General features: G+C 40.1%; 1 protein-coding gene across 2 annotated transcripts in view; it reads right to left on the reverse strand.

Annotated features, from left to right (window-relative positions):
* SIK3 (SIK family kinase 3) overlaps window positions 1-18,622 on the reverse strand; it is a 263,067-nt gene that overhangs the window by 36,321 nt on the left and 208,124 nt on the right. For both annotated transcript variants that reach the window (XM_049857327.1, XM_049857326.1), the window contains exons 5-6: window positions 9,762-9,886; window positions 8,940-9,063 (exon numbers count right to left, since the gene is read on the reverse strand). In XM_049857327.1, the coding sequence (XP_049713284.1) occupies window positions 8,940-9,063; window positions 9,762-9,886 (249 nt within the window). The remainder of the gene's footprint in view (window positions 1-8,939; window positions 9,064-9,761; window positions 9,887-18,622) is intronic.

The following is an 18,622-nucleotide window of genomic DNA, read 5'->3' on the forward strand; positions in this document are numbered from 1 at the left end:
ATATTCGGTTACAGGCTTGCTTTAAAACAAGGTTTTTCAAAGCAATTTCCTTAAAACAAAACAAAATATCATAGCAAGTTCTGATTAAAGGATGTTAACTAGTTAAATTTCAGGATCTTAAAACCTCTATTCAGCCATTCTTAACCATTATTTGGCCTCAGATCCTTTGAAAAAATCTGCACAAAAATCTGCACAAATACTTGCATAAAATTTAGGATGTTCAAGGAGCCCAAGAAGCTTGCTATATATCCCTAGATGCCTATAGGTCCCAGGTTAAGAACTCCCAGCTACAATATCAAAACCTAAAGGACAAGGGCCATGTGTATGCCCTACACAATATACAGCATGCAAAGGAACGGACATCTAACACTTTTCATATATAACACAGATGGTTAAAATATGCACAGCCAAGAGATTATTGCCATCAGTTCATATTTCCTAAGTGTCATATAGTTCACAAAATTAAATTCAAACTAGATTTGAACACACCATTTTATATGAAATATGGAAAGAGGGTGAAAACAAAGGGAATAAATGCTCTCAAACCTAGTAACAGGATCAATCACGGAGAGTCTGTTTAAATGAGTGGAAAGAAGACAGGGACTTAGGTCAAAGGATACAAAACATCAACTTTTCCAGACGCCAAGTATTCTATTTTAATGTCCCATCACTTGTTCCCTCCCAAAAGACAGAGCCTTTGATACTGAATGAAATTGAAGCACTCTGGGCAGACAAGAATATGCCGCTCTGCTGTGTGTGCCAGGACAGCAGCTCCCCTTCAGAGGGTAGCTTTCCTCCGCTCCCTGCAAGACGCCAAGCCGTCTCTGCGGTGAAAATCACTGTGGCCCCGTGAAACCTGATATGCCAAAACAAAGTGAACTGAAGGATGCTCAGCTCAGCCCTGCCCTGCTGCACTGACAGGCATCTGGATGACTTTGTGGAGAGCGAGCCACCGTAGGGGTAGGGTCCTAAAATGGGAGTTAACTTGAGGTTGCCAGTGTGAGTCCAACAAAGACGTAAGAAGGCTAGGTCTTTAACATCCTTTTCCTTTTTTTGTCCTTGATAACCAACAGCTTTCCCTAAGACATTCAAAGTATTTGGCTTGAGGGAAAGGGGCGAGAATGGAAGAGGGATATGAAAAACTAAGTTCACCAAGGACAATTAGCAGAAGTTCTGTTCTCCAGTTTCCATCTTCAAAGGCTAGAAAAAGACGTAGAATTACTTAAGGATGATTTCCTGACTAAAACTTTAAAAATATGTCACCTGAAGGCAGGCTGAAGGAGCTGAGGCTGATTTCTCTTGGAGAAGATAAGGTGTGTGTAGGAAGGGGCATGCTGGGTGTTCATCAAGTATCTGAAGAGTTTTTATAAAGGAGACAAAATAGATGGGACAATCAAGAAGTCACAAGTTCAATGTAGAGAAACCCTTCTAAATTATCAGAGTTGATCCAAATTCCTGGGTCAGGGTTCTAGGGATCTGAGAGGGGTCCCTAAGGGAAGTGAAAGGGGGAGCAATCAAGCAAGCAAAGCCACACCAGAGCATAATTATTATTTACTTTATAGATTAACATTCTGGGTTAGAGTTCACTTGAAAAAATAAGCTTAAAACAATTGGATAGGATAAACTCCAACTGTAAAAGACATATAATTATGAAAAGGGAATAATTTGTCCCATTGTCTTAGTCACCTAGTGCTGCTGTAACAGAAATACCACAAGTGGATGGCTTAACAAACAGAAGTTTATTCTCTCACAGTTTAGGAGGGTAGAAGTCCAAATTTAGGGCACCAGCTCTAGGGGAAGGCTTTCCCTCTCTGTCACCTCTGGGGAAAGGCCCTTGTCTTCAATCTTTCCCGGGTCTAGGAGCTTCTCAGTGCAGGGACCCTGGGTCCAAACGACACATTTCCCTCCTGGTTCTTCATTCTTGGTGGCAGGAGGTCCCCCCCCTCTCTGTTCACTTTTCTGTTTTATATCTCAAGAGACTGATTCAAGATACAACCTAATCTTGTAGATTGAGTCCTGCCACATTAACATAACTCTAATCCTGCCTCATTAATATCATAGAGGTAGGATTTACAAAACATATGAAAATCACATCAGATGACAAAATGGTGGACAATCACACAATACCGGGAATCATGGCCTAGCCAAGTTGACACACATTTTGGGGGGACAAAATTCAACCTATCACACCTATGATGTAGTGAGCTTATTATCACTAGCAATGTTTAATCAGAGGCTGGCATTTGAAACGTCAAAAGCCATTAGAAGGGACCCCGGCATCGGGCGGGAGGAAGATTGGGAGTCCTTCAAGGATGGAGATTGTCTTACTGAGTTTTGTATCTCCAGTGCCTACTGTGACACATAAGTGGCCTTCAGTAAATGGTAGATAAAAGGAATGTTGAACTAGATGGCTGCTACAATTCCTGCCAACAACTTTAATATTCCGATTCTAAGAATCCATGATATAATAGGCTATCATAGCATTCTCTATGCTTCACGCTGGAATAACCAGGAAGACTACCATTTTATATAAGATTGAGATGTGGCACTGCTTGGGGGCAAAAGCCTGGGCCAGATGATTTCCACGGCCGTCTCTAGTAGCTTTAGAGTTCTTTGTCTCACACAGGGGGTACTTACCTGCTGATCTTTTCTGAGGCTATGTAGAATAATCAGTAATTCATATTACTACCTGAAGATATGTCTGCATGTCAAGGTTATAACACAACAAACTAAAACAACTCTTTGCAGCTAAGTCTTCTCCATAAAGCCTGTGGATTCAACTAAGAGTATTAATAATATCCCTTTAGTATGTTGAGAAAGTGAAAGACATGAAGAGAAAAAAGAAAAAAAAAATAGGGAGCGATATATGAAAAATACTATTTAATAATAATTATTAAGATTTATCAAGCACTTAGAAGGTAGGTAGAGTGTGAAACCCTTTCAGTTAATTGAAGCACTTTAGTCACATGCCAACCACTATGAATAAGTATTACTATTATCTCCATTTTATGGATAAAGAAACTGAAAATCAGAGATGGTAAGAAATTTGTCCAGATAATAAATAGTAGAGCTAGGATAAAAATTTTGGACAGTCTTACTTCAAAGCCTGAGCTCCTAGCCCATATAGTACCTAAAGTAAATTAATCATTAATGTTTTAGGTAGTAGCCAACATATCTTTGTAAAAACAAATCAAACCAATTTCATTCCCGCCTATGACAGGTGTAATGTCAACAAGTTCACCCACAAGCCAAGTCAGTAAAAAATGGGCTGGGTAAATTCATGGCCAGAACGCTATGAAATAGCTGTAAAACAACTTTAAAGGAGGACTGAAAGTTGGATTTAAAGAAATTGAGAAGGCAGGGACACAGCATCTAAGGAAGGGGTTGTCCTACTAGTAATTTTGCTGGCGAGGATTAAGTACCCTTTCTAATAGCGAGTTTAGTCCATATACTCTGATTGCTACAAGGTGATGAATACCATGATGGAAGGCTAGACACAGTAGGTTTCCCCAATCAAGGAACATAGACAAGTGACGGGCAGAAACTGCAGGCACTGAATCATTAGAATCTTTAGGCTTATTCCTATGACGTAGGGAAAGTCAACTGTCCCTTAAACCCTTCATGTGATGCCAAAATATGGGGGCACGTCAGAGCAATCACTTTTCAGCTCTGTGGGCAGAGGAGTGGCCTGAAAGAAATCGAGTTACAGATTCTTTCTGGCCACATAAAGCTGCTGTGAGCTGATGGAAACGTAAGACACCTGTGTGCCAGGAGCCTGGGAAGAACGCAAAGAAGAAGCAATTACCCAGGAAATCTCAGCTTCTTAGAGGTACCTGTTGTGTGCTGTCCAGTTGATTCCAACCCAAAGCGACCCTACAGGACAGAGTAGAACTGCCCCATAGGGTTTCCTAGGCTGAAATTTTTATGGCAGCAGATACCCAGGTCTTTTATGCCAGAGAGCGGCTGATGGGTTTGAATTGGTGACCTTTTTTGGTTGGCAGCAGAACACTTTAACCACTGTGCCACCAGAGCTCCTTGGAAGAAGGATATGGTCTAGTGTTCTGGTATACCCTTTCCAAGCAATACTAGGTGTGTTTAAAAGTAATTCCAGAGCACTCAGTCCTGTGGGAGTTTTCGTAGTGACAAACAGAGGCCATAGGGAAATGGTCTGGAACGATTTAGCAAATAAAGACGGAGCTGATAAGAAAAGCCTCTATTAGAAATCAATAAACTTAGGCCGAGAGACTTTCCTTTTCTGTTTTAACAGTTTATCAAACTGAGATAGTCTGGGAGAGTGGGACAAGTGTTTGACTCATACGGCTTCATTTATTAGAAAAGCAACAGCTATTTCTTGAGCCTTTCTTATTTTCGATTAGTTTTTCTAGATGGTCATGATTCTGCCAGAATTAAGATTCAGAAATTAGGAGATCATGCTTAACGGGTGGGAATGCCAACATTTACTTTCAGCCCCAAACTTGCTACACTGTCATAGTAGAGGCTGTCCACTTTGCAGTTCACATTTATAAAAATTTGTTGCTTATACAATTCAAATATTTTTCTGAGTCCTAATATCAATCTTTACAAAAAACCCATTACTGTCAAGTTAATTTCAACTCATAGCAACCCTATGGGACAGAGTAGAATTGCCCCACAGCGTTTCCAAGGAGCGGCTGGTGGATTTGAACTGCTGACCTTTTGGTTAGCAGGAGAGCTCTTAACCACTATACCATCAGGGCTCCATCGATCATGAATCATTCTGGTTCAGTTTTACTCCAGGTTCCGATACGGTAACTTGATACTCTTTTTTCAACAAATAATCCAGATGTAGACGGACAAAGACAGCTATTCCAGGACTCTCCTCATTCTTGGAATAATTTGCCAAATATTTATTTACTGAGAATGAAAATACAACCAAAGGCAGACTGCCAGAGTTCACATCTCAGGTCTGCCATTTACTAGCTGTGTGGTCTTGGGTATGTTACTTAACCTTTTTATGCCTCAGTGGTCTTGTCTTTCAAATGACAATAAGAGCCTACTTCAAAAGGTTGTTTTGAGCATTTAGTAAGTTGATGCCATAGTGCCTGGTACATAGAAAGTGCTCAATAAATGTTAGCTATTATTTGAATCTCTGGAGTCCTTCCACTTAGAACTTCTTCCCTTTCTCTATTTTTCTATAAAGGGTTGCTATAAGCTAGGAGGCAGCTTGCTTGAAAAGTCTAATAATAAATAGGGCAGTACCAATACCTCTGGTTAGTGACCTCAAAGATCATATTTCCCACTGATTTTCTATTATATTAGGTAAAATCAAGAGGATGGTCAAAGGAGGCCTGCTTCACTCTGAAGCGGTTCTAGCCTCTTTCCTGACATGATTTATGATTTCTGCATTCACTAAAACAAAAGCAGCTATCTAGATTTTATCCCTAGTTTTGGAGGTGTAAGAAGGTATAAGAGAACTGCCTCGAGGACTCTCAACCCCTTCGTACATGGAGACTAAGATGAGCAACTCTATTCCCCTGTCTCATTCTTACTAAACAAAGTGCTTTTACCAAGAATGAAGCTCTGTGGTTCTCGCTGAGTAAGCCAATCAGGGCAGAGGTGTTTGCCTCTAAGTGGAAGCTTTTTGGCAGTAGCTGCACAGTACATTCTCCATCAGAAACATTATGTAAGCCTCAGCCTTGCATTCCCAATGATAAAATGCTTATGCAGTATTACGATTAATTAAGTCACAATGAAGTCTAATCAATAAGGACTCAAAAATATTGTCCACAAGAGATCTCAATGCACTCTCCATCACTGTCATTTTTCACTGTAAATTAATTTTCCTTCAGTTAAATAGATGTCTGATCTTACTATATTTGCTAGCAGGCGGCACACTCAGGGAATAAGGCAAACTGGGCTTTAAGAAGTAGGTGTCTCATGGTTTTTAAAAATGTATTGTTAGTGAATGAGTTTGGTGCTCAACAAAACTAAGTTGTTGGTTTTCGTCACTGGGAAGGGGAGTAAGAGGAAGCATCTGCTAACACAGGTGGCCAGTTCTCATCTTCCGCAACAGTTCAAACAGACAGCAAGTTTAAACCTTTAATCCTTCCATAATTTAGGCTCAAAGTTTCACCTAACTGCTCTCTGGGATGCTCTGAGAAGTTTAATCCAAAACTACTGGTCTAGACCAAACTGATTTTACTTGAGATATAGACAGCTAGCTCTATAGTAGATCAAAACCACTTTTTAAAACTAGAAATCACTTGACCCCGTCATCTACTTGATAATCCATATAACAGAAACGCATAAAACCAACTGGCTCACTGAATAAATCATAATCCAGACCATCAGCGGGTAACCTATTATGGTAATAATAAAACACAAGAGTCTGATGTGAGATTCTAGAGTTAAACGTGGTGATGATTCGATTTTTCATTAAAATATATTTACTGTATGTTTCTGCCATACCAAGCACCATGAGGTTTTACGGAAGATGCTACTGTGCAAAGCACAGTTCTACTATCAAGGGGCTTACACTCTAGGGGTGAGAGGAGGAAGACATATCCTGTAGTTATAAGATGAGGTGTACAAAATCGATTCAGCCTTGAAAAAAATCTCCTTTTAAATTTATGAATACCAGTGTCATTCCAACTTGAAAGGGTATCTCCTTACTACATCTCGGTGATACCCATGAAAGGGAACCTTGTATCAAACATAAAAGAAAGGGCATGGAAATATCCACTAATTGTGAGGACATTTCATTCCACACATTACTGACAACAGAGAGAAGCTTAGAATTCTTGAACTAACTGTATCCGTTTGTATAGCATGGCCTCCCACACAGCTGCAAGTACTCTGGAATTCAACTTGGCTGAAGAAAAAAGAAGCTAGACCATAGGGCCTTTCCACCCTTCGCCTCGCAAGTGTTAATTTGGAAAACTACACCAGCTCTGCTGGAGTTTCTAGATCTTTTTTGACAGAAAAATGGATAAACTCAGCCTAAGTCTAAGGCAACAGTCTGAGAAAAGAAAGGTTCTTATTCTTAGGGATTTCTCTCAACCACATTATCTTCTGCAGTGCAGTGACAGCAGACCCGACAGGCTAGGAGGTAGCCAGCTCTTGCCTCTAAATTATCATTTCTAGCTCTAGTGAGGTATGATTGTGCCCAGAAACTGGAGGGGTAAGCAGAAAAAGAACTCAGGGACAGACTCTAGGATTCCCTCCCATTAACTTCAAAACTTCGTGGTAAGCCAAGCAAAGACTTAAAGAGCCTCATGAATTCATTTTCTCCTAGGCCTCACCCTTCTGACAGCATTCTCTGATGGGCCTTGGGAAGAAGGCCTATGAGGCTGCACAGCCGGGACCTGGTGATGCCATTCACTATGACAGAGAACAGGGTAAATCCCAGGAGGGGAAGAGTTAAATTCAGTTTTGAAAATGTTTCCACTGATGTGCCTTCAAGACATGAAAGAGAAGATGACTGGTAGTCCTATTTACAGTGGGCTTGGAAAGAGTTGTATCTATTTCCTGTCGCCATTTTCCTCCCATTCTTTTTTGTTGTTTCCACATGAATTAGGCTTTGTTTCCACCCATCCACCAAAAGTCCTCCAACTTTTTTGTATGTTTAAAAATTTCATAATAAAATTTGGGAGGGAAAAAAAACCCCAAAGTTAGATCATGTCACTCCTCTTTCAAAACCCTCTAATACTTTGCATTTCATTCAGAGTAAAAACTAAAGCCTGTATGACATTCATTGACTGCACCCCAGAGGGTTCACCTCCTCTTACTTCTTACATCACTGCTCTTTACTCAGTACCGCATTCCTCTGTAGCAAACAGGCCTCCCTGCTGTTCTTAAACACTCCAAGCATGCTCCCTCCCTAGGGCCTTTGCACTTGCTGTCCCCTCTGCTTAGAATGTTCGTCCTCAGGTATCTGCCAGCTATGTCCTCACCTTCTTTAAGTCTTTGCTTTTCACATTCTCAGTGAAGGGGTTCCTCGACCACCCTTTTTAAAATAACTTCCCACCCACCACCCCTAAGCCCCTTTCCTTTATTTTTCTCACAGCACTTAACATTATCTAACACTATTAAGTCATTAATTCTAAGAAGACTTAAAGTTAAGACTAGTCCACGTTTCACTTATTTATTTTAAAATGCAATTCCTGTGTGCTTATGCTTTGCTGCCAACCCAGGGTATACACACTATGTGTGTTCTCCTGTAAAATGTATATAGATGATTAAGCAAAACTAAATATACTACTTTACGCATTGTTCTAAAATGTTTTCTTCTTATGTGTGTATAAATGGTGATAAAATGCTCCAGACTCTGGGCATCTGGTGTCTATTTTCGGTATGAAATTTCTCCAAGAGCTACTCACCCTATTGCCCACTCATTTAGGAAAAAAAAAAAAAAAATTTTTTTTTTTTTTTTAATTTGAGTCTAGTGGATAAGTGTCATAAAGATAGAAAATTAAGTAGCAAATTAAGATGTAAGCCCTGCTTTATCCTTGGCATTTAAAACCACACCTCAATAGGGGCTAGTACATGAAAATATTATCCTGAAAAAGGATGGGGGAGAGAGATGAAAAACCGAGGTGAAACAGAAATTTTTATTGCATTGCTGCTACACGATGGGCCTAGTGAATCTCTGCATGTATTATCTACTTTAATCCTTACAGTAATAACCTTTACAAAACTCTCAACCAATGCATAGATAAGGAAATTAAAGTCCAGGAAGACTACTTAGTAATCTGCCATACAAACACTAGGGCAATCTGATGCCAAGGCCTGTATTCTTTTCCCTATAGAATTCTGCCTCCTGGAGATGTCAAGTCAACAAACTGGAGCTAAGGAAGGTTGTTAAGCGGACCATTAATACTGAATCGCTGAATTCCTGGGATTGCTTAGCATGCCCAACTATCCTGAACCCAGTTACAGCTACGTGCTGGCAACTCCCTTACCTGTGGACATAAAAAATGGGATGCGGAACTTTCCACTCAGCACCCGGGCCCGCAGATTCTGCAGTGTGCTCCCATCAAATGGTAAGGCACCACACACAAGCACATAGAGGACGACTCCAAGGCTCTGCATCCCAAACAGAGAGTATGTATAATTAATTGCATCAGAGGAAACAAATGAGGCCATTAGAGTGAAGATGATGCCGAGTCATGCACAAGGTAATGCAACAAAACTTTTCCTTCCTTTTTTTTAATGAGAAAAAAATATGGGCATGTCTAGACCAATCATCTTCAGAATATTTAACGCTCTTCTTTGCTTTTAGACATCAATTTTGGGTAACATAGCCCAGATTTCTCTCTGTATTCACCCTCTAGGGGGAAAGTAAGTGAGAGCAACAGAAAGAATCTCTATTCTTGGCAAGAGCACCCATCAAAGCTGGCCCTGGGGCTCTTTTGTAGCTACAAAGGGGAATTTGAAACATGTGGCTTAGCCCAGGTGATAATTACAGGAAGAAAGACCGGATAACGAATTGGGAATTCAAAGAACAGGTGACCAAGATCCCCATACACATGCAGCATGAAAAAAACCAAAACCAAACCTGTTGCCATCAAGTCGATTCCGACTAATAGTGACCCTATGGGAGGGACATGGCAGAACTGCCCCATACGGTTTCCAAGGAGAAAGCTGGTTGATTCGAACTGCTGATCTTTTGGTCAGCAGCCACGCACTTAACCACTACACTACCAGGGCTCCGATGCAGCATCAGAAGCCGCGCCGCCCAGGGTAACCAATGCCACCGGCTGTAATAGGAGGTAGTTACTTACCCAGATGTCTACTTTGGGCCCATCATATTCCTTTCCTTCAAAGAGTTCAGGTGCAGCGTAGGGAGGGCTACCACACCAGGTCTTCAGCAGCTGCCCAGGAGTAAAGAGGTTACTGAAGCCAAAATCTAGAAAGGCAAATGGACATTACTTATGTTATTTAACCCAGCAAACACTAGTCTCTAGTCACTCAGATTGGAATACCAAATCTGAAAATAGAAAGTAGAAAATACATAGCTAGCCACTTAAAAAAAAAAGTAGTGAAATAGAGATACAGGGTAGCTGGGATGCAAAAGATAACTGGTCCGGAAAAGTAAACATGATTGATTTACACCAGCAAAGATGGCAAACCCTGGCAGACTGGGGTGAGTGGTACTTGTTCCTGTAACAACAATGAAATCAGATTATAATTGATGTTAAGAACATATCAGAATCAGTAAATACATGTAGCCTACTGAATTGGACCCAGGATTTTCATATTAATTTTACTTTTTATGGCAAGAACATTTATGACCTCTAGCAACAAAGTTAGGGTTTTTTGGAGCGACAAAGTGACTTAAAAATTAGACACTGGACATTATTATTGTTAAGATGGCTTACTCAAAATAAAGAACATGTAGCTTATTTACAAACTGAACCGAGAATGTTTACATTTTAACTTCAACTCCCTTTGTGCTTCAGCCTCCCTGCCCCCACTGTTTTAAGGGGGAGTAGGTAAGGCGGTGGGAGGTGGAGCCCCGGGGGGTATAAATGGTTAACTCACTGGCTACTCATCAAAAAGTTGGCAGCTCAAGTCCACCTAGATGCACCTTGGAAGAAAGGCCTGGCAATCTCCTTCTGAAAAACAGTAACTGAAAACCCTGTAGAGCACAATTCTACTCTGACACACGTGGGGTCATCATGAGTCTGAACTGACTCCAGGCAACTGGCACTGGTAGGAGGGATGCACGAGGGATAAGCTTGGGGAGAAACACTAAGAAAATGAGCAAGAGTAACAAGCCAAAGAGAGCTGTTGAGCTGTAAAAACTTTTATTTATGAACAACCTATATGTATCACAGACTAGAAATCCCTCATCTACATAAAAACTCCCTCCTATTCCAGGCATACCAAACCCACTGCCGTCGAGTGGGTTTCCGACTCACAGCAACCCTACAGTGGAACTGCCCCACAGGGTTTTCAAGGCTGCAAATCTTTATGGGAGCAGACTGCCACACCTTTCTCCTGTGGAGCAGTTGGTGGGTTCGAACCACTGACCTTCTGGTTAGCAGCTGAGTGCTTTACCACACCCCCTGCATCACCCCTGGAAATGCTAAGCACCTATCTATTCTCCGAAACCTTTTCCTTCCTTTCCTAGTTTTTTGTGCTCTTGTGGATAACTCTGCCTCCTTTTGCTATTTGCTTTTCTTCTGTCTACCTTTTATACAAGGTGTTTTCTGGTAAGGTATCTGATTTTGACTGTTTCCTCTTGCTCTATATTTTTTCAGGGCTAACTCTTCCGATCCCACAGCTTTCACTATCACTTGTTTAGGGGGTAATTCCCCAAATTTGTACTCCTGGTCTTGGTACTACTTTTAACTTCCTGACATAAATTTCCAGTAACGACATGGGAAGAAACACATCAAACCCACATTTTCCAAAATCAATTCTGCTCTTCCTATCTTCCTAATGGCATCACCGTCCCAGTTACCAGGGAAACTAGGGTCAACTTTAAATCCTTTCTACCCCCATTTCCCATGTCAAGCTGGCAATAAAAGTCTTACTGCTTCTATCCTATAAGTGTATTTTGAGCCCATATCCACCTTTCTATTTCCATTTCTCCCACCTCAGTTGATACTTTTACCATCTCTGACCCAGACTGCTGCTATGGCTTACTACCTAAGACGACTGCATTTCTCTCTAAGCCATCCATCCATAGCACAGTGAGTGTTACACAAATCAGATTATGTTACCTCTTTGCTCAAAAACATCTGTTGTCTCCCTTCTGCTTACAGAACAGTCAAAATCTCTTCGCATTATCATTTAAGATCCTTCTCAACCAAGCCCCACCCTGCCTTTCCAACTTATCCCTGGCCATTCCAGCATTACTAGACTATTCACATCCTATGTTTATTTGCCTTTCTTATGCAACTTCCTCTCTGTCCCATGTCTTTTCCTTTCCTTTCCGTCTTTGAAATATTACTCATCTTCAAGACCCAGCTCAGAATTACTTCCTGTATGAAACCTTGACTGATTTCCACCTCAAAATACCATGTCAATGGCTTCCTCTTCTGTGCTTCCAGAGTCCTTTGTTTATACCTCTACACCCCAGTTACCATTCTGCCTTATCTCATAGTCAGCTTTATTATGTGTTTATATTGTCCACTAATTTGTAAATGGGAAGGTAATAGTTTAATTTATCCTAGTCCCCACACAGTGTTTTTATACAAAGGGATTCAAGAAAAAGTCACTAAATTAAAATGCTATAAAATCAATGGGGCATCCTCTCCTCACCTGCTGGCTAGTGGAGCCATCTCACACTGACAACCCAGCTGGTTTGCTTTGAGTGCCTCTCCTTGGAAGCCTTATGGGGCAGTTCTACTGTGTCCAGCAGGGTCACTACGAGTTGGAATCAACTCCATGGCAACAGGACTGGGGTTTTCTTGGTTTGGGCTATAAATGAAACTACATTTAAAATTGTACCAGCTAACTACAACTTTTTTTAAAATACAGTAATTTTCATTTACAAATTAAAGTCTGCATGGACTGAATCCTGTTAAAAATAAGTTTTGTAAAAGAGTGGGGATAGATTTAAAAAAAAAAAAAAAAGGGATAGATAGGTTGCTAAAAATCCCAAGAAATGAGATTCAGAAAAGCAGATGACTTTGGAAATTCTATAGAAAGAAGATCCTTTCTTTTTTTTTTTTAGTTTTTAAAGACCATTACCAGGTCCTTTTCCATGACTAGGCTTCCTCTCCCAGTGCAGAAGAGAAATGCTGGTAGATTCTGTTATAACTGATAGACTCTGACATTGGTGTGATTGGATACAAAAGTCCAGAAGACAGAATTATGAAGTTTTTTTTGTGTGTGTGTTTTGAATTGAGAGTGCAACCGGCCAAGCAATGAATTTAAACCAGTTGGTTTAAGATTTTTCTAAAAATCAGTTTAAAGGATATAGGAGATTTCTCACTCTGAACCGCAAATGTCTTATCTACAATTGGTTACTTGTCCACCCTTTTACACTGCCAGGGAGTGGTAAAGGCACAACTTGGTGGCACAAGCTCATTTATTTTATCTATCAAACAGGAGATCTTTACAGAATAAACAATATCAAAGGGAACCAGCTTCAGAGATACCCTCAGGCTTAGACAGCTATTAGGCATTTATATGAGAAATGTGTGAGAATGAATGATATGATTAGGGTCTGACAACGAGAGAGGGCCACATGTGGGGAAGCACCTGCTTCCAGAGCGTGTCACAGCCAAACAGCTGGCTTCAACAGCTGGGCTCAGTGACCAACCGCAAGATTTCAATAAGATTCAATAACAAAAACTCCCACCAGCTTGCTCTTATTTCGTAATACATATGAAGCAAAATTCTCAAATCTTACAACCTGTCTCTCATATAACCACTCCACGTTTTATTCTTACTCCTAATTCTAAAGCATTGCACATTCAAGCAAAATCTGCTTCTCCCTGACTGCCATGACACATCTTCTTTGATTAAAGCTAGCTTCCTCTAATGAATGATCTTGGGGTATTCCAATCCATTTGCTAATGTAATAAACCTAATAGGATTTGACCCACTTTCCCCCTTCAATAAACATATGATTTATTATACATTGATAGTTTCATCGAAAGCGTATTGCTCTCTTGTCTGGCTGGCTCTTTACAAGTATTTTACATTCATCTTCAATATTAATGCACATCTCGTAAGTTAAAATCTAGATGGTTCATTGTCATTCAGCCATACCATAATGTGTTTTCTGACATTTTAAATTACCTATGTAGGAGAAACCACAAATTATGAAAATACACTAATTCTGTAACTCATTTTGAAAGTTCAGGCCTTCCCAATCAATACTTCACCAGAGGCTGAATAACCAGGGTGGGGGAAAATACCATCTCTTTATTGTTTTAGCTGCTTGTCTTTGGGGGTACTTTGCTACACAGTATAAGAGAACTAGAAGGAAAAAATAAAAAGTTAAAACTCAAACTGTCTGTTTTGTGTACTTTAGGGAAGTACTAGAGGAACTCAGGCACGTGTGGTAAGACGTAAAGGTAGGATGGGGTACGATGAGGAACAGATGGACGGGATAGAATTACTAAGACTTTTGCCAGTTTTTAATTATCTACTTGTATGGACAACTGAAAAACTGATAGGTGACCCAACTTGAAAGAGAAAATCCTCACAGCAAAATTTAAAGTAATGAGTAAAAAACAACGAAGAAATCTTGCTGGCTTGGATCAGAAATGCCTAAAAATATCAGGGAACATCTAGTTCAACTGGCATAACACAGTTTCTAAGGAAAATGTTCTATATTCTATTTTGGTGAGTAGCATCTGAGGTCTTAAAAGCTTCTCAGTGGCCATCTAAGATATACTCCACTGGTATCACCGCATCTGGAGTAGGGAGAATGGAGAAAACCAAAGACACAAGGGAAAGATCAGTTCAAATGACTGATGGACCACAAGTACTACAGTCTCTACCAGACTAAGTCCAGCATAACTAGATGGTACCCTGCTACCACCACCAACTGCTCTGAAAGGGATCACAATAGAGGGTCCTGGATACAGCCGGAGAAAAATGTAGAACGAAATTCTAACTCACAAAAACAAACAAAAAACCAGACTTATTGGTCTGACAGAGACTGGAGAAATCCTGGGCGTATGGCTCCCAAACACCCTTTTAGCTCAGTACTAAATAAAGTCACTCCTGAGGTTTACCCTTTACTCAAAGATTAGACAGGCCCATAAAACAAAACAACACTAAAGGGGCACACCATCCCATGGACATGGACTAGAGGCAGGAGGGGACAGGGAAGCTGGTAATGGGGAACCCAAGGCTGAGAAGGGAGAGTGTTAACATGCTGTGGGGTGGTAACCAATGTCATAAAACAATATGTGTACTAATTGTTTAATGAGAGGCTAGTTTGTTCTATAAACCTTCATCTAAAGTACAATTAAAAAAAAGAGAGCTAATACAGCTAAAAAAAAAAAAAAGATGTTAAAAAGCAAATATGTAAAAAAAAAAAAAAAAAGTCTCGCCTAGGAGGTACTATTGTTAAAGTGGAATCAATGCATTTGTTCAACAGTTATCAACTGAGGATTTAAAATGGGTAGGATGTGCTCGGAATGAGGGTGAGGTTCAGAGATAAATATGGTACATTCACCCCCGTTTGTAGAAGCAGTCTCAAAGGATTAAATTCTCTACAGAAGATCAAAAACAAAAAAAAAGAAAGAAAGAAATGCCAAAAGACAAACAAACAACAACAACAAAAAAACAGGGAACATGAAGCTTTTAGAACTTAAGTTTGATCAGTTACCCTGAACCTAGAAAACTGTATTTCTATTTGATGTGATTGTTTATCTTCTTTTGGCTCTAGAACTGCTTTTATTCGTAATGCGTTTCATAATTTCCTAAAACTTCTTATTCATAATCTCCCATATTCCCTAAACAAGCTCCTCCATTTCTTCACTCATTTAACATGTGTACATGGCCCCTTCCACTGGGTGCAGCAGTGTGTTAGAGAACCAAAAGCCATAAAAGAGATGCTCCTTGGGAAAGACTCGAGAAGGAAGTGGAACTTAGTCGAATGGCAAGGATCTGGAGGAGAGGGGAAAAGTAGAAATGGTATTCTGGGTGGGGGCTGGAGAAGTGCCTAAGCAAAAGCAGACTAACTAGAATTAACACGCTAATAATTTCAAGGGACAATAAAGAGACTGCCCTGGGTATACTATGAGGTTTGTAGCGGTATGTGGTAAGCAATAAGACAGCAAAGTAGCATCAGGCCCGTAAACTGCAGCTTTTAGTGATAGGAAGAGAACCCATTTTCCCCCAACTCATCAGCCCTAAGCAACCACTGATCTACTTTCTGTCTCTGTGGATTTGTCTATTCTGGATATCATTTCACATAAATGGAATCATATATGACTGGATTCTTTCACTTGGCATAATGCTTTCAAGGTTCATCCACGTTGTAGCACGTTATCAGTACTTCATTCTTTTTTATTGCTAAATAACGTTCCATCATGTAGGGCCGTACCACATTCATGTAAGTGTTTGTGTAGGCATATATTTTCATTTATCTTGAATATATAGCTAAAAGTGAAAATGCTGGGTCATATGGTATGGTAACTCCCTGTTTAACATTTTGAGGAACTGTAAAAACTTTTCTAAAGTGGCTTTAGCATTTAGATTTCCACCAGCAGTGTATGAGGGTTCCAATTTCTTCTACACGCTTGCCAATACTTTTTATTGTCTCTTTTTGTCATAGTCATCCTAAAACCTGTTGCCATGGAGTCAATTCCGACTTATAGCAGCCTCACAGGACAAAGTAGAACTGCCCCATAGGGTTTCTAAGGCTGTGTAATCTTTACAGAAGCAGACTACCACATCTTTCCCCTGTGGAGTGACTGGTGGGTTCAAGCTGCAGACCTTTCAGTTAGCAGTCAACCACCTAAACACGGTGCCACCAGGGCTCCGTATAGCCATCCTAGTGGGTGTAGGGTGGTATCTCACCTTGGTGTGGATTTACATTTCCCTATTGGCTATCAATGTTGAGCATCTTTTCATGTGCTTGTTGGCCATTTGTGTATCGTCTTTGAAGAAACGACTATTCAAATTACTTGCTCGTTTTAAAATTGGGTTATTTGCCTTTTTATAGAGCTGTAAGAGTTCTTTGTATCTTCTGGATACAAGTCCCTTGATATGATTTGCAAATATTTTCTCCCATTCTATAGGTTGTCTTTTCACTTTCTTAATGGTATCCTCTGATACACAAAAGTTTTTAATTTTTAAGACGTTCAATTTATCTGTTTTTTTTTTCTTTTGTCATTTAACACTTTTGGTTTCATATATAAGAAACCGTTGCCTAATCCCAGGTCATGAAGATTTGCTTGTATCGATCACCCAAAACAAAACTACTATCTTTTTTTTTTTTTATTGTGCTTTAAGTGAAAGTTTACAAATCAAGTCAGTCTCTCACACAAAAACTTATATACACCTTGCTACATACTCCCAATAGCTCTCCCCCTAATGAGACAGCCTGCTCCCTCCCTCCACTCTCTCTTTTCATGTCTATTTCGCCAGCTTCTAACCCCCTCTACCCTCTCATCTCCCCTCCAGGCAGGAGACGCCAACATAGTCTCAAGTGTCCACCTGATCCAAGAAGTTCACTCCTCACCAGCATCCCTCTCCAAGCCATTGTCCAGTCCAATCCCTGTCTCAGCAGTTGGCTTTGGGAATGGTTTCTGTCCTGGGCCAACAGAAGGTCTGGGGGTAAGTAACTCCATCTAACCACAAGCACCCACCATCCCATCCTCTAGTCCTCCCCTCCAGCCACTGATTTTCAACCTTATCTGTACATATAGAATCAACAGTGACGTTTAAAAAAATGTATTTGGAGTGAGCCACAAGTCTTATCTCAGACTTAACGGATCTCCTGGAAATAGCTTGGATATCTGAATTTAAACAAACTAATAAAACAGAATTCTTTCTGAAGAAGTTTGAAAACCACTCTTATAGGTAATCAGGAGTCATTGGGACTTCTGGAGCAGGCAAGTGATATGGTAAAATTAACCTGAAAGCAAGACTAGCTTAGTTGTGAAGCGAATGTTGAAGGCCTGGAATAAGGTGGGAGTAGAGAAAATATGAAAGACAATTAGAAAAATATTTTGAAAGAAGAGTGAACAAAACTTGATGACAGGCTGAACACACGGGCTGGATAGATGAAAGACGTAAAGAAGGAGAAGGGTTTGGGAAAAATATTATTTTGTACATTTTCAGTTTAAGATGATGGTAAAAGCATTTCACAAAGAGAAATGGTGGTCTGCAGTGCCCATATAATGTCATCCAAATACTACTTTGGATGGGAGAAACATTTTGGGTAGGGGAAAACTATGGCAACTCTGACGTAGAAATGGAATAATGTCTTCTCAGAACTTTTGTTTGTTTGTTTTAAAGAAAGGTTGTCCCAGGAATGGACTATGAACATAATCCAGATTCATACTGAATCATTTAAAACATTTAGAATGCCATGCTGTGAACAAAACATGCGTTTCTTACCAAGTTTGATGAAACCAATAAATAATAATCCTAAATTATTAGTGAATTTATCCAGAGTACTTAGAAATGAAAAACTTGGATGTGTAGCTGAGTAGCAAGAACCCTGGAGGGAGGCAGGTATCCTGGGAAGATCCAGAACTAATTTGTCTTGAATCATCTCTCTCACTACAGCAGTTTTCCCATTTGTGCAACACTCTGAATTATATGGAATAAAGTAAACTGATATGTTTTTAAAGCCCTCTCTGTCATGGGCTATGCTACAGTACCTTGTCTTTATTACCCTCATTGAGATGGGCATTATTATTATTTTATATCTGGGAAAGTGAGGTTCAGAAGTTAAGTAATGTACCCACATTTAAACAGTTAACAAGAACTAGACCCCATCTCTAATGCCAATCTCCATGTCCTCAAAGCCCACGCCCACACTGTGCTTTCAGCATCAGGTAGTAGACAGTTAAGTAAATGTTCACCTCATAGCTATTTCTGTTACAACTTCCAGGTTCCTTAGATATTATAGTCTACTGTTTTTCGTCTTATTCTTAACTATCAAGCCTTTGTTTATGGTTTTCTCAAAGACATACAGTGCTTGAACAATACTGTG

Source organism: Elephas maximus, chromosome 17, assembly GCF_024166365.1.
Source record: "Elephas maximus indicus isolate mEleMax1 chromosome 17, mEleMax1 primary haplotype, whole genome shotgun sequence".
NCBI lineage: Eukaryota > Metazoa > Chordata > Mammalia > Proboscidea > Elephantidae > Elephas > Elephas maximus.